The sequence below is a fragment of the Pantherophis guttatus genome, chromosome 4 (genome assembly GCF_059756535.1).
Source record: "Pantherophis guttatus breed Tessera chromosome 4, ASM5975653v1, whole genome shotgun sequence".
NCBI classification, from domain to species: domain Eukaryota; kingdom Metazoa; phylum Chordata; class Lepidosauria; order Squamata; family Colubridae; genus Pantherophis; species Pantherophis guttatus.
Genome location: NC_142066.1, coordinates 142,189,331 through 142,212,932, shown reverse-complemented (window position 1 = coordinate 142,212,932; position 23,602 = coordinate 142,189,331). Strand labels below are relative to the sequence as shown.

The 23,602-nt window shown below is 43.3% G+C and overlaps 1 protein-coding gene across 18 annotated transcripts in view; it reads left to right on the top strand.

The window, feature by feature from the left end:
- PARD3 (par-3 family cell polarity regulator) overlaps positions 1-23,602 on the top strand; it is a 650,052-nt gene that overhangs the window by 247,485 nt on the left and 378,965 nt on the right. For all 18 annotated transcript variants that reach the window (XM_087893015.1, XM_087893013.1, XM_087893011.1 and 15 more), the window contains one exon: positions 2,923-3,091. In XM_087893015.1, the coding sequence (XP_087749141.1) occupies positions 2,923-3,091 (169 nt within the window). The remainder of the gene's footprint in view (positions 1-2,922; positions 3,092-23,602) is intronic.

The window sequence follows — 23,602 nt, the reverse complement described above, 5'->3', positions numbered from 1 at the left end:
TTTCTGGAACCTCTGGGTGACTCACAGTATCAACACAGAATAAAATAACCCCCAATTATGCTATGGTTTTAGGAATCTATGATTTTATTAGTGCTGTTCCTTATGCTTTTTTGTATAAAGTCTGATCTCATACAAGAGAAGGAATATCTCTCTTGGGAATTGATTAATAAACTGATATTTTCAGGCTGCATTAAAATATTGTTATAGATATTTGGTCGCACCTTTGTTGTGGATTAGGTTCACAGCTTTCAGTGCAAAGCCAACCGCCACCTCTACTACCATCTGGTTTTACACTTTTCGGATATAATACTGCAGTGCAAATTTATATGCAAGCTTCTAGCACTGTGCTTGCTGACAAATCCAATATCTGTAACTCTTAAGATTCTGGGAGAATGTCTTATTTTGAGAAAGTTGAAGTAGAACGTTTAGAAATTCTTCCGTTTATTAGTTTCTCTGCCTGGAATAGCTGTGAGGTTGAGTTGTGACATAGACAAATAGACATTTTGTGACTATAATTTCTTGATAGTATTATCACTTCTGCTCTATATGAAGCAATTTGGGAACCGTGTCCCAGCAGGGCTGCTTGTTATAATAAGCTAACATTCTCAGTCAGCTTACTGTTTGTCGCGAATACAACCAATAGCTCAGATTATACTTTGCTGATGCTACATTTTGAAGAATGCAACTATTAAATGGTGTGCATATAATTCAGGTAAATATGGGATAAAGCACTTAAATACTTAGTGATTTATAAAAGTAGTCCTTGATTAATTATGATAATTGGACCTGGAAAATTCTTTGCTAACCAATAGGGTCTTAAAGGATGACATCACATGACTTATACCAACTGAGTTCCAGTTGTGGTCATTAAGCAAATCCTGCACAGTTGTTGGGCATGAAATCATGTGATTGCCATTTGCAGCCTCTTGCTTGGCTTCCCCTTTGTCTTTCTTTTCAGAATCCAGCAGTGATGTTGCAATGGCTTCAACTTTAGGGACTCTTGTACACCAACATTGTAACTTCAAACAGTCAGTCACTGAATCACTGTTCAGTTACTGATTATTAACTGTTACATACCTTATATAACATAGCTTGCAAGCCATGTCCTCCTAAGTTTCTAGAATCAAAAGAGTTGGAGAAGTTAGATGTCTTCTGGTCCAACCCTCGGTTCGGGGCAGGAATCCTTTTATCACAGATAAAGAGTTGTCTAAATTTTCTTTGAAAAACTCCAGCAATGTCTAGTGATGGATCGCCAAGGTTTCAGGAAGCAGTTTGTTCCTGCTCTAATGAGAAGGAATTTCCTTTTCCGTTTGAGTTTGACCTCCCTCTGCAAAACTTCCAGCAGTCTTGCAACAAAGAAAAGTTGTGTACAACAATTAAACATTAAAATGTGACAAGGCTTACATCCTCTTTTGTGTACCTCTATTGAGAAGTCACCTTTTGATTAAGTTCTAATCAGCATGGATCCATTCCTGAAAATGTTTATTATTTATTCATTTTGGAATACATTTATGTATAATTACAGGAGATGATGACTACATTAACAGTAACTTACAATCTTTTGGACTGTTGCCTTCTGGCAGAAGATACAGAACAATTAAAACTCGGACCACACATTTTCTGAATAGTTTTTATCCCAGAACTATAATTGCACTCAACAATGAACTAAAGAGCCACCATCAGTGAGCTATTGGACAGCATTACCTGGTCTGCTGTGTGGATGTTTGGGTGATTTAGGGGTAGGGAATTTGTAGTGGGTGAGGGTATGTTTGGGAATTGTTATGTGTGTTGGACCTGGTCTTTGGGTGTTAAGTGAATTTCGTTGTATGGTTATACTGTGTATACACACACAATGACAATAAAGTTTTTGTTGTTGCTGTTGTTGTTGTTGTGATAATGATGATGATGAGTCCCTGGTCAGGATAGGAGACTGGGAAGAAAGGAAGGTAGAATTAATGAAGTTATAAATCTTTAGGTAGGGTAAATGAAAAGTCCAAGGATTTTTTTTTCTGGGGAAGAGTGAACTACAAGGACCTACATTTATTTTTTAGCAAGAAATTCTGTTCTCTGTATGCCACTGAAGAATGGAGTATATAAGTCAATATCCACCTTTGTTGTTGAGTGTAGGAAAAACAATACACTGCTCAATTTAATTGAATATGCTGAACGCAAATACACAACACATTTCATGCTTAAAAATAAGCACAGTTCTATATGCATTTTCCTGCAGATTTATTATTAAATAGGTAAATATGGGATTGTATTGTAAGTATTCCATCTAGTACTGCTTGTATTTCAACTTTGCCAAAGTGACCATCTCCTCTTTAGAAAATGAGGGTGAGAGAAACTGTTTTTAAAAATGTCTATAACATTTCTACCTTTTCTTATATGTATAGCTATGTCAGTTATATATTTAACATCTGATGGCTTAAGAATGGAACCAAGTATTTGACTTGAAAAGACCTATCCATATCAAATCTGGCAAGATATTTTTGTGTTTGATTTCTAGTTAAATAATTTTATTTCCTCACATGCAATACATTCAACAACATAGTTAACACTTGTAAAAATACTGGAACAATTTAAATAGCAGCATCCCTTATGTAGTGAAGGAAGAGCCTTATTTAAAACAATAAAACCGTGTTTTATTTTTTAATTTTTAAAATATGCTATAAAGGACTTGGGACATGTGGGGGAGGTTGTCCTGTGACTTCAGATTATTCAATTTGCACAGCAATCAAGAATTCTAATGAAGAAGTTTCACATGACTGAGTAGGAGCAACGTGATTCTGTAGGGCATATTCTTATGCAATTGATCAGTCCTATTAATAAAATATCCTTCATTGCTTGATGTAGCTGATAATGATGATGGAGTTGTAGTATCACTCCTCTTCTAATTAGAAATTAATTTGTTGTTTGTAGCTTGTGGCTGTATTTGATGAGCAAGATCCGAACCATGGAGGAGATGGTACCAGTGCCAGCTCTACAGGCACCCAGAGCCCTGAGATTTTTGGTAGTGAACTGGGCACAACTAGTGCATCTTATGAAGCAGCAAGTGAAATTGAAGTCACGCCTTCAGTTCTTCGCACAAGTAAGTAAAATCTCTCCATGTTCTTTGCATATTTTATCTTCATTTACTAAGATGCCAAGTTCTGTTAACTCTCCTTGATGCTGGGGAGATTATTCATGATGTGTCTCTATCATAAGCCAATTAAAATGCAGAAATGGAGTAGATGTTGAAAATAAACTTGGTTTGGACTGGTGAAAGTGAATGAAAATCCTGTTCTCTGTTCCATTAAAGGACTAGAGATAGTCCTCAATTTACAACCACAATTGAGCCCAAAATTTCTGTTGCTAAATGAGAGAGTTGTTAATAGCAATAGCACTAAGACTTATATACCACTTTCACAGTGCTTTACAGCCCTCTCTAAGTTTACAGAGTCAGCCTATTGCCCCCAACAATCTGGGTCCTCATTTTACCCACCTCGGAAGGATGGAAGGCTGAATCAACTTTGAGCCTGGTGAGATTCGAACTGCCAAATTGCAGGCAGCCGGCAGGCAACAGAAGTAGCTTTCAGTATTGCACTCTAACAAGTGTACTCTTGGCTCTTAACTCATAAATTAAGTGAGTTTTGTCCCATTTTAAGACCTTTCTTTCCACAGTCGGTAAGTGAATCACAGCATTTGTTGTTAAGGTTGTTAAGTTTCCTCATTGACTTTGCTTGTAATAAAGTTGCAAAAGGGGATCATGTGATCCCCAGAAGAGCGCTCTTCAGAGGTGGTATTCAGCAGGTTCTGATCAGTTCTGGAGAACTGGTAGCAGAAATTTTGAGTAGTTCGGAGAACCGGTAAATACCACCTCTGACTGCACCCCCATCTATTCTCTGTCTCCCGAGTCCCAGCCTATCAGGAGGAAATGGGGATTTTGCAGTAACCTTCCCCTGGAGTGGGGTGGGAATTGAGATTTTACAGTATCCTTCCCCTGCCACGCCCAAGCCAAGCCCACCAAGCTATGCCACACCCACCAAGCCACGCCCACAGAACCGGGAGTAAAATGTTTTGAATCCCATCACTGCTGTAACCGTCATATTTATGAATCAGTTACCAAGTGTCCAAATCTTGATCACTTGATCATGGGATGCTGCAACAGTGGTGTTAAAAATGGTCACAAATCACCTTTTTTAGTGCCATTGTTACCTTGAACCAGTGGTAGGTTTCAAATTTTTTTACTACCAATTCTGTGGGCATGGCTTGGTGGGTGTGGCTTGGTGGGCATGGCAGGGGAAGGATACTGTAAAATCCCCATTTCTTCCCGATCAGCTGGAACTTGGGAGGCAGAGAATAGATGGGGGCGGGGCCACTCAGAAGTTTTACTATCCGTTCTCTGAACTACTCAAAATTTCCACTACCGGTTCTCCAGAACTGGTCAGAACCTGCTGAAACCCACCTCTGCCTCAAACGGTCATTAAACAAATGGTTGTAAGTCGAGAACTACCTGTACATTGGGAATAGTTCCTTTTGTTTTTTGAACTCCAAAGAATTGTACAGGGCTGTTTCCAAAAAATCCAAGCAGAAATGTGTGTATTTGAAAAAAGGGAATGGATGGATGGTTAACTAGATACAGGAAAAATGTTCTAAATTGCAGATTAAGGAAAACAGTTTACAAAAATGCACATACAGGTCGTTTGCTTAACAACCATTCATTCAGGACTGAACTTATGTCAGCCCTAAATGGGGTGGTACTTACAACTGGTCCTCAGAGTTCTGGCCATTGCAACATCCTGTGGTCCTTTGATCGCCATTTTAACCTTCTTTGCTGGCTTCTTATAAGCAAAGTCAGTGTGGAAGCCATCAGGAGATTAGAAATGCATGGCATTATTGCTTAACGATCCATGGTGATTCACTTAATAACGGCAACCGTAAGTGCTGGAATTTCTATTGCTAAGTGGCCTACAACACTCATTACAACCGGGTCACCTAGCCACAGAAATTCCAATCTCAATTGCTGTAGTTAGCTGAGGACATCTATAATTAGCCGCTAGTGTATAAAAATGTCTACATTGCTACAGATGCAGGTAAAAATGCAGGTTAACTAATATACTTTCCAAAAAGTAAATTGATGTGGAATGGACTTAGGAAGAACGAGAAACCGAGGGGAAAAACAGTTCTGACAAATTCATCCATTCTTATTTGTGTTTCATATCTACAGTTCCAAAATAACCAAGCAAGAAGCATTTGCGACTAATGTTCTTCGTTTGTAGTTCTGGAATTGCACTTTTGATCTGAAGAATAAAGATGAAAATGATGAAAACAGTTGCTTTAAAATAATAAGTGCTTTGTGCTGCAATGTCCTTTCTTTCTGTCTCCCTCTCCCTCCCTCTCTTTTTCTTCATTCTTTCTTTATTACTTTCTAGTTGTACATTACCTGCTGATGTACTGACTTCATATAACATTTCCAGTCAACTGATTTTTGTTGTCAAAAAGAATAACAAAGTTGGAAGGGACCTTGGAGATCTTCTAGTCCAACCCACTGTTCAAACAGGAAACCTATACCGGGGTCGGCAACCTTAAATACTCAAAGAGCATTTGGACCCGTTTCCCGCAGAAAAGAAAACACCAGGAGCCACAAAACCTGAGTGGGTGTGGCCAATTCGATGTCACTCACTTCCAGTCACATGTCTCCCCCCTAGCTACACATACCCAGCTGGTTATTAGGGCAGAGAACCAGTTGTTAAAAAACACCGGGAACACAAAATCCTTTTGATTCATCCCTCTCTCTCTCCCTCCCTTTCTCCCTCCCTCTCTCTCCCCCTCTCCCTCTCTCTGTATCTCTCTATGTCTCTCTCTCTCCCTCTCTCTCTGTATCTCTTTGTCTCTGCCCTGGCTGCTTCTCCATCCCCCACAGTCGCCCTTACCTTCTCAGGCCAGGCGAGGAGTGACTGGCAGGGTGAATAAAAATCAATAATTTTTTTTAAAAAAATCAAAAAAAATCAGAATTTTTTTATTTAAATCGGATTTTTTTTTATTTTTATCAAAAAAATTTAATAAAAAACTTTTGGGGTAAAAATCTATCGTAAGATAGTTTTCTATTTAAGATACATAAATAATTTAGTTTATTAGCATGAAATGGAGCTTAGTTATGTAGCATGAGGCTGTATATTCTGCAACTCTGGGACTATCGGTGAGTCAACAGCGGGTCAAAGGAATACCAGAGATGACAGTTGCTCTTTAAAAATTATGATTTAAATCAAGCCTTTTTATTAATGATTTAAATCATGATTTAAATTGTGATTTAAATCAACTTGATTTAAATCAAATCCATCTTGGTGACTGTGAGGGGAGAGGCAGCCAGTGGTGGGATCACCTGACAGGGAGCCACAGCAGAGGGCCCAAAGAGACGCAAGCGGCTCTGGACCTGCAGGTTGCTGACCCCTGTCCTATACAGATAGTCCTCGACTTAAGACCACAACTGAGCCCAAAATTTTTCTTGCCAAGTGAGACATTTGTTAAGGGAGTTTTGACCCATTTTACGATGTTTCTTGCTTCACTTGATAAGTGAATCCCTGCAGTCGTTAAATTAGTCACACGGTTGTTAAGTGAATCTGGCTTGCCCATTGACCTTGCTTGTCATAAAGTTGCAAAAGGTGATCACATGACCTTGGGACACCACAACTGTTATAAATATGAGTCAGTTGCCAGTTGTCTGGATTTTGATCTTGTTATCATGGGTGTAAGTGTGAAACATGGGTGTAAGCGTGAAAAATGGGTGCAAGTGTGAAAAATGGCCATAAATAGCTTTTATCAGTGTCGTCGTAACTTTGAACGTTGACTAAATGAAATGTTGTAAGTTGAGGACTACCTATATAGTATAGGGTCAGGAGGAACACCTCCTTTATACTTCCCCAGCTTATTCTCCCTGTGTGAACATGCTATAGTTAAGGAGGATGCAAGGACATTTTACTGCAAGCATTATTATTTATTTAGAAAATTTATATTGCCTCACATGATGACTCAAGGCGGCTTATTATAACCAGAGTTGCCATTGAAAATAGTGGCCTGCCCTATTAGTCCATTTATTTTCCTCTTGCTACATTCCATGCAGAGTGTATATTTCATTGTTCGGATGTCATGCTGATAGACCCAGGGAAACAAGCTTTGTCTTTATTTCACAACATGTTAGAAGTTGGCCAAAGGCAAAACAATGACTTGAAGTGCCATTGTGATTGTCATCCTATGTTTCTGAATTTCTGTTTACTTTTTTCTGCCCAATCTTTCCCTCATTTCTTTTTTTGCAGTGTTTATGAAACAGAGTAATATATCTTTGATTTATGGGGTTTCGCTCTTGTAGGCTCATTTTTCTTGTGGCTTTCTAAAACCTAGCAGGCGATCGGAGTCTGACATTCTGTTATGGAATAATCTTGTCAGCTCAGAAGCCTTCACAGCTTATCATGTGGGAGCAAGTTGAGTTGATAAATTCCCTGTGAAGCAGTGAGGTGAGAAAGTGAAATCAATTATTAGATCCCCATCACCCTCCAGAAATACCATAGGATGAACGACTGAGAAGGATGGTGCTTTCTGTGTCCTGTTTTCAGGTACTGTAAGGAATTTCAAAGGATGTGACTTTCTTTTCTAGTACTAAACGTGCAGATATATACACATGTTTTCTTACCTTCTCCAACAGGGAAATTGAAGAAAGGTTAGGTTCAATACAGGTAGTCCTCGACTTACAATCATAACTGAACCCAAATTTTCTATGGCTAACTGAGACAGTTGTTAAGTGATTTTTGCCCCATTTTACGACCTTCCTTGCCACAGTTGTTAAGTGAATCATTGTAATTAAGTTAGTAACACTTGTTAAATGAATCTGGCTTCCCAATTGACTTTACTTGTCAGGAGATTGCAAGTCACGTGACCTGGGGAGGGACACTGTAGCCGACATCAATATGAGTCAGTTGCCGAGCATCTGAATTTTTAATCACATGACCATGAGGGATGCTGTAATAATTTAAGTTTGAAAAACAGTCATAAGTTACTTTTTTCAGTGCCATTATAACTTTGAATGGTCACTACATGAACTGTTGTAGGTCAAGCACTACAAGCATAAGAAGGAACTTGTGTGTCCTTTAAGGCCTGCATGTGGTCAGTGCTAAGGCCATTCTCCAGCCCAGTGATGGCTAACCTTTTTCTTTTCATTTGCGGAAAGCGCACATGTGTGCCAGCACCCATAATGCAATGTGTCCCAGCTGCGCATGCATGCATGACCCCCCCACACACATCCCCCGCATGTGACCCCCCCACGCCCCGTTTTGGGCCTAGTAGGCTTCCCTGCAGCTTCCTGGGCTCAAAAATGGGCTGTGGGTGGGGCCCCACACCCCTGTGCTTCCCAGCACATACATGCATGACCCCGTGCGTGTGCGCGCGACCCCCATGCATGTGTGCACATCTCCCACATGCACCCTGCCCCCACACACATCTGGAAAATCAGCGGCCAGCAGGAGGCGCACACACACATGCGTGGTGGAGCTGAGCTGGGTGACGGCTCCTGTGCTCACAGAGAGGGCTCTGCATACCAGCTGTGGCACACATGCCATAGGTTCGCTATCACAGCTCTATCCTGTAGATGGAGCTAAGACAAAAATGAAAGTTGCTTTAATGTGCTTGATACTTTATAGTAGTTTAATTTGATTGCTTTCATTTTGCCACAATAAAGATATATTGTTTGGAGACATTTGGAGGACAGTGAATGAATTGATGCATTTCTTTTTCAAGAACTGGAACATGTTTATTTCTGATGTTAGTAGAGGCATTGGTCATTGGTGGTGGTACCACTAGACTTCCTTTGCCGGGATAATCTCCAACTCCCAGAATTCCCGAATCATTGTGGCCATTGCTAAATATTAGTGTGTGTGTGTATGTGTGTGTGTGTGTCAGGATGGAGAAAGGTTTTCTAAATTACTGCCTGCTTAAAATCATAAGTTGGAAAAATGCAAGGTGGTGTATTTGCATGACATCAATGCTTAGAGAAAAAGCGTGTGAAATATTTTGGCAATTTATCCTGGTAAATTAAAGGCAGTGTTTTGTTGTACCACTTAAAAGAATTTCTTCCTTTGAGAATATCCTTTTGTTCTTCAGAATGCTATACCGTGCTGATAATTGAAACCATACTAGCGGGGCTACAGAAAACTGACTTTGAAATTCCTGATTTAAATCTATTTTTAAAATGGAAATAATATCCTTGTTGAATTTCCTTTTTTGACTTAGGAAGCATGGCACACAAGGGGCATTGTCCATATTTCAAATAATCACCTTCATATTATTCCACCTCTGTTCAGCTCATAAAACGCATCTAGTATCTGGGTAGTTTCAGATTCTGATTATTACATGTTGGCAGGATCATATATCTATTAATTAGATTGGAGATGGGATGCAAAATTGCTGTAATTATTGTAATTTTTCAGCTAATTGTAGGGTTGGTAGTGAATATTTTCCTTCCGTAAAGTGAAAAACAGTATCCATTTCAAATTGTTAGTAGTGGTTGTAGATTCTTCTCTCTCTTCTTTGGTGATTTTTTTATAATTTTATTATTATGTTTTCTTTGAAGATGCTTTTTCTAAATATTGAATGGATTATTTTATTGGCCAAAATAGCTCAGATGGTAAAACTTACATTTTATCCTGCTGTTCACACTCACTGGCAAGGTAACAGTGCAAGCACTGTTTGGCTGCACGTCTAAGCATATTAGGCTAAGGTTAAATGAGTTGCTGAGATTTTCATTTTCTTTTGTTCAGGTTGCCATGTTACCCTTTCTTTTATTTTTTTTCCCTTTTGTATTTGTGTATAAATTGAACCACCTTCCCTAGAAAGAGAAGGTATATCAGCTCCAGCTGAGAAAGTAATATGCATCTGGAATTCTATCCTCTCTCCCCCTGTACAAATATATAAGCATACATTCTTTGTCGTGTAGATAATGCAGAATTCGATCTTTGCAACGAAGCAAGATTAATGCTGCACAACCAAGTCTTTGTGATCTCCTATAATGAAACCACACACACCATATTGCATATTTGCTTATTGTATGATGTGCGGAACATAACCGTCTTCCTTCCCATTTTCCACTGAAGTTTTATTTGATGGTGGTGGCTGCTGTTGTTATTCTTTCTTTCTTTTTTTTGTAAAAAAGTTTTTCTTTATTTTTTACACATACACACACACAAACATACAGTATATCTTTGCTGATCGGGGTATTTTGCCGGTTAAAAAATTTAAACATTTTTTAATTTTTACAACTAAGATTACCATTTCTATACTTCCTTTTTGAAATAGTGTTCATTTTCATCTATTTTTTTTTTACCAATTTTACCCTTCATTTTCATTTCTAATTTTAACCAAATTCCAATTTCCCCTCTATTCTATATTAAATCTCAATCCATCATCAAAATAATTAATTTTATGATGTTACAATTGTTCAATTCTTACAAGAATAGTGAGTCCACTTATTTTATAACTTACATTTTCTTAAGTAATACAGTCCAACATTTTAATATAATCGGTTACTTCTATAAGTATCTTTTTTATTTATATATTCAAACACTTAATGAAAAAGAAAAAAAAAACCCAAATATAAGCATAGCTGTTCCAATTGGTTCCATTTTCATACATCAAATAATTTTCCCATAAGTTCCTCCAAACCACATCTTAATAATAATAATAATAATAATTTTATTTCTATACCGCCCTTCTCCCGAAGGACTCAGGGCGGTGTACAGCCTGTTTAAAAACACAAACAAAACAACAATATAAAATTTAAAATAATTAAATAAAGTGGCTCAGATTTAAAACCCCAATAAATTTAAATATCCCAATTTAAAAACTATTGTGTTGTTAGTCCGGCCTGGCGGAATAATAGGGTCTTCAGTGCGCAGCGAAACGCCCGGAGGTCGGAGATCTTACGAATTTCCGGGGGCAGTTCGTTCCACAGGGATGGGGCTCCCACAGAGAAGGCCCTCCCCCTGGGCGCCGCCAGTCGACATAACTTGGTTGACAGCACCCTGAGGAGACCCTCCCTGTGGGAACGGACTGGTCGGTGGGAGGCTATTGGTGGCAGAAGACGGTCTCGGAGGTACCCGGGTCCTATGCCATGGAGTGCTTTAAAGGTGGTAACTAACACCTTGAATCGCACCCGGAAGACCACTGGGAGCCAGTGCAGCTCGCGCAGGAGGGGTGTCACATGGGCACAACGAGTTGCGCCCATAACCACCCGCGCGGCCGCATTCTGGACCAGTTGGAGCCTCCGAGTGCTCTTCAAGGGGAGCCCCATGTAGAGAGCATTACAATAGTCCAACCGGGAAGTAACAAGGGCATGAGTGACCGTGCGTAGGGCGTCCCGATCCAGAAAGGGCTGCAACTGGTGAATCAGGCGAACCTGATAAAAGGCCCCCCTGGCCACGGCCGTCATATGCTCTTCTAAAGACAGCCGTGCATCCAGAAGGACACCCAGATTGCGAGCCCTCTCTGTGGGGGGCAGAGATTCACCCCCAATAGTTAGCGATGGCACCTGCTGACTATATCGGGGCGCCGGAAGCCATAGCCACTCGGTCTTGGAGGGGTTGAGTCTGAGCAAGTTCTTCCCCATCCAGACCCGCACGGCCTCCAGGCAGCGAGACATCACATCAAGGGCATTGTTGGGGTGGTCTGGGGTGGAGATGTACAGCTGAGTATCATCAGCGTACAGATGGCACTTCACCCCAAAACCACGGATGATCTCACCCAGCGGCTTCACATAAATATTGAACAGGAGGGGCGAGAGGACTGACCCTTGCGGCACCCCATTAATCATTTCTACTTTTATTATGTTGTTATTATTTCTTTCGCTGAACTTTTTGGTGCAGCATTTTGTTTTGGAAGACCTAGAGCTCTCTCTCCCCCACCTTCTTACCCCCCCCCCACTTCTGCTTTTTTTGGGATAATGGATTTCTGTATGCTTTGGAGAAGAACTGAGAAACTTGTTGTAGAAGATGGGCTGTGGAACTGAAGTTTATTCCCTGCTGAAATGCATCATCTGCAGGCGCAGGTGAAAATTGCCAAAACTAATGAGCAATTTGGTAGATAAGATGGCTTGTCACTCTGTGGAAGTGGGGCCACAGTTGCACTTGCCTGTGAACCAATTTGTTTATTTTCAAGGATAACTATTAAATACCATAAATATAATTCTGGTTCCCTTGCCATCACAAAGCCACCAGCTTTTATATAATTATGTAGACTAGCTTTATATATATGTATAATTTAACAATATACATTCTGCCTTATCTGTTAATTATGGGTTGGAGATGACTATTCTGAAAAAGATTTCTTGTTTACAGCCCACATTGGGGCTCGGGGGCTGGTTACCTAGGATAAATCCCAATCCCAATCCCATATTAATAGCAAATTTAGCTGTTGCTCCACCTCAAAGACACTGAATAGATTAAATGATAATTGAACTTTCTTAAATAATGATCTAGTCAGTTCACACATAATTTGAGGATGAAAGCATTAGGGCAACAAGTTCTTTCTCTTCTTCAAGGAAATCTTGAATTATTACAGGAAAATGTAGGTGATTTTAGAATTCTAGATCAATAGCATTTCATTGAAATGTCACCTTCCCCCCCTCCAAGAATAGATGTTCACGATAGTCCCATTTCAATATGTTCTCAGAACTACCCAATGACATGGGTTAAATTGAGATCTCCCAACTCAGTAGGGAGTTGAACCTGATTCTCCACAGGATAATAAACACTGTAATTGGTATTCCATTCTGCCTCTCTTTTCATGCTCAGTCATTCTATGCACCTGCCTTGATTGACTTTGTGATCTGGAGAAGAAAGAAGAGAAGAAAAATGCTAGCATTTTCACCGACTTCCCACTCCTTTCACCATCTGGCAGATTGGTGTACAAAAATTCTGCATTGACAGAAAAGCAGGATAAGGCAATCCAAGTTACACAAGCTCCTTGCCCCAGAGAGTGGCTGAGCTGTCTAAGCAAACAAGTCCAAAAAAGGTATCCAAATTAAAACAGTCCTGACAAAAGTCCTCCTGCTTGAATAAACACAGCAAAGGGACTTTTGATCTCTTTCCAGCGAATTGTTTGCAATGTGGAACTATTTTACCAAGGTTTTCCTCACTTCCAGCTTGCTTCTGCTTTTCTGTAACTTAAATTCATCATTATATGATCTGGAAAAAGGGACATGGTGGCTCAGTGGCTAAGACGCTGAGCTTGTCAATCAAAAGGTCAGCAGTTCAGTGGTTCAAATCCCTAGTGCCGCATAATGGGTGAGCTCCTGTTACTTGTCCCAGCTTCTGCAACCTAGCAGTTCAAAAGCACATAAAAATGTAAGTAGAAAAATAGGGACCACCTTTGATGGGAAGGTAATAGTGTTCCATATGCCTTTGCTGTTTAATCATGCTGGCCACATGACCACGGAGACGTCTTGGGACAGTGCTGGCTCTTTGGCTTTGAAATAGAGATGAGCACCGCCCCCTAGAATCGGGAATGACTAGTACATATGTGCGAGGGGAACCTTTACCTTTATAGGGTCTGGACCCAGTAGAGAACAGATTGTGGCCTTCCTCTAGCCATGAAACCCTTCTTCTTGGTTGTCTCTTTTTCAAAGCCAATCTTATTCAGATCCTTCAGATGCTGTAAGCCACTACTTGATTCTACAGATCAATGGTTGACCCCTTTAAATTGCCATTGGACTTCTGTTTGCCTTAAGAAATCTTGACCAGTCACTAGGAAGATGGGATTACTGGAAAAAAATGTCTATTTTTCTATTAGAAGTTGCATGCAAAAATGTAATTCCAATTTATGTGACTTGGATGGTCATGAGAACCTGAAGTGAGATATTCGCCTGAGCCAATTGGGGGGGGGGGAATAAGAGGAAGAGGTAGACCAACCACAGCAAGCTGTTCTTGTTGTTTTCCTCCAATGCACAGATGTCATTCCCTTGAGACTAGGAGCATAGAGTAGGTGGAGCAGGAAAGATTTTATCCATGGTTCCACCCTGTGGTGCTGTCTAATCAAGGGAGAGTTGAAGCAGATAATAAACCAAGACTAGAGCCCAGCTGTTCCTTTTCCCTGAGCTATCTGGGGAACCTTCATTGCAAACCTTCCATTCAAAATGACATCTACCTTCCCAAAAGTAAGAGAGGAGGAGGGGAAAAGTTGCTTTCCCATATACAAATTTGTTGTGAAAGGTTCCTGGAAATTCAGCCTCCTCCTCCTCCTCCTTGTCTCCATAAATTTAATTTTTCTATAAAATGCAATCAGCCTTTTTTTTTTTTTATGGTTTCTTTGTTTGTTAGCCAGCAGTGTGGATTTCTGCTTTTCTATATTGTGAATGATTTTGTCAGCACCAAAGCGTGGCTGATAAAACGTCTTCCTTCCCTTGATAAGGATCACTTTGTTTATCTGTCCAGACTGTATTTACTTTTCATTTCCCTTTAATGTGAGAAATTGCTTTGCAGTCTCAGTTTGAATTTTCTTTCTCCCAGCTGGAGAAATGCTTTGTAAGTTCAGATTTCCCAGCCTTCCCCTACAGATATGTTGAAATACAATACCTAGAATCCCTGGTTGGTGGAAATGTTGGAAACAGAAGATCGTTTCCATCTTGAAGGGACCAGATTGGAGAAGGCTGCTCCAGGTGATAATACATTATTTATTTTGTAAGAGAAAATAGAAGACCAAATATAGATGCTGGCCCATGTAGAATAAATATAAGGTTATCATCAGTCAAGGCAAGAATAAGAGAAACCTGAGGCAAAATAGAACAGGGGTGTCAAACTCAAGGCTCGGGGGCCTGATCTGGCCCGCCAGATGGCCCACGGGGCTCCCTGGAAACAGCAAAGGACCGACTTGCAGTGCCTCTGTCAGCAAAAGTGGAGGTCGGGAGGGCCGTGTGTGGCCCTTCCAAGCTCTGTTTTGGCTGCATTGGCCTCCTGCAACTCTCTGCCAGAGAAAACAGAGCTTGGTTTTTGCCGGCAGAACACTCAGGCCACCACAGGTGCCTCCGAAACGAGTGACATCAAGCTAGCCATGCCCACCCTGGCCATGTCCACCTCCCCCCCAGGTCAAACACAACTCTGATGCAGCCCTTGATGAGTTTGACACCCCTGAAATAGACTCATACAGCTGTCGATCATTCTTCCCACACAAATAGGGATATCTGGATAAGGGTGTCAATAAATCAAGTTGGCAATCAGACCAACACAATTAAAGCTGAACCCAGAGATAAGGAGAATCCAAGACCTCGGTGCCTTCCACCGCGCCCTTAAAACTTTCTTATTTCAGCAAGCCGGGCTGGCTTAACAAATTCTTTTAATAATTTTAATTGGTTTTGTCTTTTTAAATTTGGGGCCAAACAGAGATATTTCTTTTAATTGTTTTTAATGTTTGTATTATATGTTTTTATCTGGCTGTATACCGCCCTGAGTCCTCAGGGAGAAGGGCGGTATATAAATTTGAAATAAAAAAAAATAAAATAAAACCCCTTGTACAAGCATGCAGTACTGAGGACCCTTTATGTTGTGCAGTCATGATTATCAATTCAATTTTTTAAAATTACTTCCATGAGCATTGCTCTGTCAAAATTCAGAGTCCACTATACCAGGGGTCCTCAGTTTGGAACTGGTTGCACAAGTGGGTGGGAGCATGTGAGTGGCAGATGCATGTGCCTGACGCTCACACAAATGGAGCTTCATGCTTGAGTGCAAGCGTGAGTGCCTACCAATTGTACAAGTGGAATTGTGCACAGAAACAGGTGCACCCAACATTTGTGCGACCCACAACCATCTCCTTCCCCCCTGTCATTACTGCCACTGGTCTGCAAAGCCAGAAAGTTTGGGGACTACTGCACTATACAACTAGAGGGAGAGGAGACTTTTTAAAAATTAAATTTGAACTTTGGTTCTGCAGTAGTACATGAAGTTCCCATCTTCTATTCTGTAGTACCTGAGATTCCCTTAACAGTTGTTCTGTTTCTCTTCAGAGAACAGTTGTTCTGTTCAGGAGAGCTGGTTGATCAATAGTCATGTTCTAGAATCACTCTTTGGATGTTTTCTACTTTCACAACTGCTTAGGGAAAAGATTGACAAGGAGTAAATTCTTGGCTGGAGGATTTCAAGGGAAACTGATAATTTATCAGAACAAAAACTTCTCGTTAATGTATAGTATATCCAAATAAGGAGTGCAGTGGCTCATGAGATTAGAACTCTGGGCTGACAGTTTGCAGGCCCATGTTTGAGACCCATTGCTGCTAAAAGTAGGGGCGGGGCGAGCACTGTCATCCAGCAGTTCAAAAGCAGGCAACCGCGAGTAGATTAATGGGTACCATTTTTTAGGGCACCTTCATGGGGACATGAAAGGAATCCCCAACTGGGCATCCCCTTGGCAATGGTGATGTCCTTTTGCCATGTAAGTATTTTGGTGCTTTTGACATGGGAAAAAAAAGTACCGTATTTTCCGGCGTATAAGACGACTTTTTAACACATGAAAATCTTCTCAAAAGTCGGGGGTCGTCTTATACGCCGGGTGTCGTTCTCCTGTAACCAGGCAGACCAGCCCGAAAGGCTCTGACGAGCCTTAAATGGCTCTGACGATCCCAGCTCTGACAATCCCAGCTGAGTTCCCTGCAACTCAGCTGGGATCGCCAGAAACCACGTAAAAGGAAAAAAGGTTTTTCCCTTTTACTCTGACGATCCCAGCTCTGATGATCCCAGCTGAGTTCCCTGCAACTCAGCTGGGATCGCCAGAAACCATGTAAAAGGAAAAAAGTTTTTTACCTTTTACTCTGACGATCCCAACTCTGACGATCCCAGCTGAGTTCCCTGCAACTCAGCTGGGATCGCCAGAGCCATGTAAAAGGGAAAAAGTTTCCCCCCTCCAGCTTGCTTACCTCAGCTGCTAGTCACAACGCTTGCCTTGCTTTGCTTGCCTGAATCTATTCAGGCAAGCAAGCAACTCCCTGCCTGCAATCAAGCAAGGAGTTAGTTGTGGACTTCAACTCCCAGAATTCCTCAGCCAGCAAAGTAAAGCTGGCTGAGGAATTCTGGCAGTTGAAGTCTACAAGTCTTAAAGTTGCCAAGGTTGGAGACCCCTGTTCTATTGGGTAAGTTTTTTTCCCCTTTGGGAGCTTTAAAAAAAATAGTCAATTGGGGTTTTTTTAGTTGTTCTTTTTTAGACCTAGCCATTTAAAGTTTAGGAAGTTTTAAATTTAGCTTTCATATAAAAATAAAAATAAAATAAAATAAAACAATATTTGTGCAGCTTTCTGAGATTTAATGTGTTTCTGTAGTGTTTCACTCCAACTACACAAACACAAAATCTCACAAAGCTGTATGTGGAATTTTGTGTGTGTAAAGTGTGAAAGTTGGTTTTTTGGACTTTTGTGGCTGTGTGAGGTTCCTGCTTGTTACAGGGGCCATTTTGGGTCTAGCACAGTTGCTTTTACATTGTGGGTGAGCCAGTTGATGTTTTTTAATTTTTATTTGGTGTGCATTGGAAGAGGGGCAGTCTTATATGGCGAGTATAGCCCAAACCCTATATTTTAACAGGAAAAGTTGGGGGTCGTCTTATACGCCCAGTCGTCTTATACGCCGGAAAATACGGTATATTAAAATTGTTGTTAGGGGAACTATTAGTTCATTTTAAGACTGATACTTGAACTTCTTTCTTTTTGTCTTCTCATCTCTTTTCCCTTTTGGTCACATCTTTGGGATACCAAGTTTTGTACAGGAATTGAGTTTCTCTTCTGGTATCATAACTGTACCAGAGCCATTTTGTGGCTGATGAATGTAAATACTCTATGTCTACCCTGTTTCCCCCAAAATAAGACATCCCCTGATAATAAGCCCAATCCGGGTTTTGAACTCATGGCAATAAGGTCAAGCACTTATTTCAGGGTTCAAAAAAAATATAAGACAGGGTCTTATTTTCGGGGAAACACGGTAATAATGATTGAATTGATGTGCATCAGCCAGAGTTTCATGTGGGAGAATAGTAAAATGCAAACAGATCAATATCTACAGGACCACATTCTGCCACCGATTGCCTCCCACCGACCAATACGCTCCCACAGAGAGGGCCTCCTCAGGGTGCCGCCGGCCAAACAATGTAGGCTGGCAACCCCCAGGGGGAGAGCCTTCTCTATGGGGGCCCCGGCTCTATGGAACGAATTGCCCCCGGACATACGAAGGATCCCCAACCTCCGCGCCTTCCATCGTGCTTTGAAGACCTTATTATTCCAGCAAGCTGGTCTGACGGGATAAAGGATTTTAAATTGGGTTTTGATAGGGGTTTTAAAATGATTTTAGTTGGGTGTTTTAAATTCGGCCAATGATTGAATTATTTTAATTAAGTTTTTAAATTTTTGTTGTATATTGTAATTGAAACCACTACTCATGTGACATAAGAATGCAACCTGCAATTAACAGTTCTGTTTGAAGAAAGCTTTCCTGGGATGGTACAGTAAATATAAACATGTAGTCTTCAGCTTCCAATTATAATTGAGCCCAGAATTTATGTTGCTAAGTGAGACAGTGGTTGCACGTTTTGCTCCATTTTATGATCTTTCTTGTCACAGTTGTTAAGTGGGTCATTACAGTTGCCAAATTAATAGAAATAGAAATAGAATAAGAGAGTTGGAAGGCAAACCCCCTGCCCAGGCAGGAAACCCTACACCACTTCAGAAAAATGGTTATCCAACATCTTTTTAAAAACTTCCAGTGTTGGAGCATTCACAACTTCTGGAGGCAAGTTGTTCCATTGATTAATTGTTCTAACTGTCAGGAAATTTCTCCTTAGTTCTAGGTTGTTTCTCTCCTTGATTAGTTTCCACCCATTGCTTCTTGTTCTACCCTCAGGTGCTTTGAAGAATAGCTTGACTCCCTCTTCTTTGTGGCAACCCCTGAGATATTGGAACATGCTATCATGTCTCCCCTAGTCCTTCTTTTCATTAAACTAGATATACCCAGTTCCTGCAACTGTTCTTCATATGTTTTAGCCTCCAGTCCCCTAATCATCTTTGTTGCTTTTCTCCAACGCGCAGCTTGGAGAATCCAAAGCTTCGGGTTGTTCAGTAGTTGATAGCCTACACTGAGTGTGTTCCTTTAAGAGATTTCTCTTCAGACACGCCCACTTGCTCAACAGAGTCCCAGTTTAGTTCACTCAGTTGAGCCTGTGACACTGTCTGAAAATTTCTCTGATTGCTACCTGAACTGTTCCAGAAACTTTGGATTCTCCAACTCCAGTCCTCTTCCCTTCTATAATTGCCGGGTGGTGAGTCTGCCTGCTGCTTCAGGCAAGCTGTCAGTGTTTTCCCATCTTACTGACGCCTGCCCTAGTGACTGCCCTCTTTAAACTGCCGCAGGCGTGTGTGGCAAAATCAGACTTGCCCACACTGCCGCCCTCACTGTCTGGACTTTCACCTTGGCGGCTTGAGATTGACGCCCTATGCTCAGCGGCGTCTCTCTCCTCTCCCTTTAATCGTCCTGGGGGCTTCCCGGCGTTTGGATCACTTCTGAGTGATCGCACGCCGTCGGCATCGCAGGGATCATTACAGCCTCCTCCCCCTCGGACGCCTCTTCGCCGGAGCGATCCTCGAGCGCCGGAGCGCCCCACGTGCGCCCCTTCATTGCCGGAGCACTCTCCTATCGATCTAGACAGCCGGGAAGCGCTTCTGAGCCTTCGGCTGTCTCTCCATCAGCTTTGCAAGTTTCTAAGGGCTCTAGGCGTCGTCGCTTGAACTGCATTTCAAAAGCGCGCGCCTTTTTCTTCCTATTCGCCTCAGCGCTGGGAGCTGCGATCAGCGCAGCTCGCGCCCCTCGGCCTTCCTCCTCCCCCCACAAGGACTCTTCCTGACGCTTGGACTCTGCCCTTGGCTCAATTTAATTGCCCGCTCAGGACTTCAAAGGGGAACAGCCCTCCCATTCTTTCTGTCGCCCTCGCTCTGCAAGCCCTGCTCGGCGCCATTTTCCTTATCCGAGGAGAGAAGTTTCCAACGGCTGTCAAATTCTGCCTGGTGACAGCCTCACGCATGCGAAGTGAGTCGTAGTGGCCGATCTTCTGCTTAATAGCATTGGGAGACCTACTAGCCTGTCTCTTTGGAGCAATTGGCTAGTTGCATTACCTCCATACCCCCCCAACTCCTCCCCCCGCCTCTCCTCCTGAAAAACTTACCTGCTAGCCCTTGGCTATCTTCATTTACTCCGTAGATCTTCAACTGCTTCCTGTAAAAAAAAATAATAATAATAATCAACAACTATTCCTCTGTATCTATCTATATAACCACATAAATTAAATACTTACTGAATCTTCATCTTCCTCCTTTCCAAAAATAAACAAAAAAAAAAAGGAAACAAAGTTACAACATGGCAGAACGTGCTCTCTCATCCGATCTGGAGGACAACAACAGCTCTCCCGAGCGCATTCACGACCAGGCCAAGCAACGTAAACGGTCACGTAAACGCGCCTCACATTCGTCTTCATCAGCTGCTCCATGCTCTAAAAAGACAAAACACTCATCAGCTGCAGACAAGGACGCCTCCAGGAGACACAAGGCTCTGGAGCGCCAGTTCGAGAAAGCGCACAGCCAGTCAACACAAGCTGCTTTCGCACACTTACCGACGCCACTCTCGCCCATTGTCGAAGCTACGGTCCAGCCCGTCCATCAGGCTCCTCAACAACCTTTGCAACCGTTGTATCAATCGCCAAACATGGAAGTTTTCCCTGAGGCGTTTTCGACACACTGCTTGGAACCGGTGGACCTCTCGTGCAGTGCCATTCTTCCTCGGCGGTCTCAGCCGGAGGCAACCTTTACTCCCACGGCGGCAGGCTTGCGCGCCACGGAGGTAGCTCCTCCACCTTCTCAGTATGATATTCAGCGGATCATCTCTGACACGGTTATCAGGACACTGGCAGCAACTTCTCAACAAGCTGCACCATATGGAGCCTGGCCTCAGCCACGTTTTCCTCCTCCTCCTCTGGCCCGGGACTCTCAACAGGTCCCTGCCCAGTATCAGGCTATGACGCATGGGTCCGAGCTGTATCTGGACCATGGTCACCACGAGGAGTCATCTTCGGAGGAGGGAGAGTGCGACCCGTCGGATATGGACTTATCTGATGATGCAGATATGCCACCCGAAAAGCCAGCCTTCTCTGGGCTCTTTCGACCCTCGTTATTCAAATCGCTCCTGCGCAAGGCCAAGTTGGCCACAAATATGGCTGACCCAGTCTCTCAAGTTGATCAGCCCGGTACCTCTCAACAACATGAGGCCTTGTTTACGGCGCCTAAGGCGCAAGCGGACTTTATTCCGTGTCCACAGCTTTTTTCTGAGGTGGTCCAACGATCCTGGACCACGCCCTCCTCCTTGCCCGCTCCTTCGGGGCTAGACAAAAAGACTTATTGTTCAGCGCCTAGTCTCCAAGATCTCCTTCAGTTACCGACTGTAGACGCGCCAGTGGCCAATCTGACGGCTTCCTCTGTAATCTCCAACGACGTCGCCGACGGTTTGCGCTCAGAGGACCGAAAAGCTGAGTTTAACTTCCGACGTACGCACAATGCGGCCGCATGGGCGGTTAGAGCAGCCACCTCTGCTTCCTTCTTCAGCCGTGCCTGCTTAATTTGGCTCCGTCAACTCCACAAGCGCCTCCCCCCTGCGGATTCATGCCTCCGCCAAGATGTCAACAAACTGGTGGCGGCTACCGAATATACGGCGGACGCCTCGCTCAACGCCGCGAAGTTTGCTTCGCGCACCCTGGTGTCGTCTGTTACATCTCGCCGTTTATTATGGCTTAAAAATTGGAGAGCTGATGCCAAGTCTAGGTGGCGCCTCGCTTCAACTCCATATAAGGGTTCCCGTCTTTTTGGAGAGGCCTTAGACCCCATCCTTGTCGAGGACAAGGATAAACGGAAGGTGATGCCATCATCGTATAAGAGGGCAGATCGTAGACCTTCGTCCTACTTCACCAGGCAGCCCTTTCGGAACGACTCCGGTCCCTCGGGATCCTTCTCCTCAAGGCCCTATTCTCAAGGTTTCGACCGTTTCCTCGATAGATCCTCCTTCAGAGACCATGGTCGAAAGGCCCCAGCACCCAAACGACCATTTCGAGGTACGGGATCCCGTACCTCTCGAAGGGGGAAGTGACTACATCCATCTTCCCATTGGCGGCCGTCTGGCTCATTTTCTTCCCCAGTGGGAGATCTCGACGTCGGACGCCTGGGTGCTCCAGACAATTCGTCTGGGACTTACTCTGGAGTTTCGTTCAAGACCTCCCTCTCACTTCGTACAATGCCCTATTTTCCCCAACTTGGACAAGCGCCAGCTAATGGAGGCAGAGATCCATCACCTGCTTCAAATTCAAGCCATCGAACCGGTTCCCCACCATCATCGCGGAACCGGCTTCTATTCAATTTTCTTCCTGGTCCCCAAGGCGTCCGGGGGCCACAGGGGCATCTTGGACCTCAAGAAGCTGAACGAATTTATAGTATACCATCAGTTCAAGATGGAGTCCCTCCGTTCGATTCTGGCTTCCATTCGACCAACGGACTGGATGACCTCTATCGATCTGAAAGAAGCGTACCTCCACGTACCTATACGGCTGTCCCATCGTCGTTTTCTATGCTTCGCCTACAACAACAGGCATTACCAATACAGAGCAATGCCCTTCGGCCTCTCCTCCGCCCCAAGGACCTTTACAAAGCTCCTGGCAGCAGTGGCGGCCCATCTACGTCAACATCCGGTCCGCCTCCACTGCTACTTGGACGATATCCTACTGCTCTCCCCTTCTCCGGCCCGAGCATCCCGAGACCTAGCAGTGGTGTGTCGCTGCCTTCGTCATCATGGCTTCTCTCTCAACATCCCGAAAAGCCAATTGCAGCCCACTACTCGCATTCTCCATCTCGGGACCTTAATAGATTCTGTAAGGGGCCAGGTGTTCCTGTCAATGGACCGGTGTTCCAGTCTCCAGTCATTAACATCCCAGGTCCTCTCCTCTCGGAAGGTAACCTTGCTGCTTCTGTCCCGACTGCTCAGCAAAATGATTTCCTGCCTGTCTGTAGTCCCTTGGGCGAGATTCCATTCCCGCCAGCTCCAATGGTTCCTCCTCCCCTTTCAGAGAGCCAGGAGAAGCAACTCTTCCGCACAAGTATCCCTCCCGCCAGAGGTCTCAAGGTCTCTCCTCTGGTGGTCCTCCCAGAGCCTTCATCAGGGCAGCTACTTCCAGAATCTACAGCGCCTGGTGGTGACAACGGACGCCAGCCTGACGGGATGGGGAGGTCATCTTCTATCCCTCGTTGCCCAGGGAACGTGGTCAGCAGAGGAGAGTCACAACGGGATCAACTGGTTGGAACTCCGTGCGATCCGTCTCTCCCTCCAACGGTTCCAGCAGATCGTGTCGGGGCACCATGTCCTGATACGCACGGACAATGTAACCGCAAAGGCGCACGTGAACCGCCAGGGGGGGACTCGCTCGGGTCCATTGATGGAGGAAACGACCCTACTGCTGATCTGGGCAGAAACGCACATCCTATCCCTTGTGGCGGAGCACATTGCCGGGACCACAAACATCACAG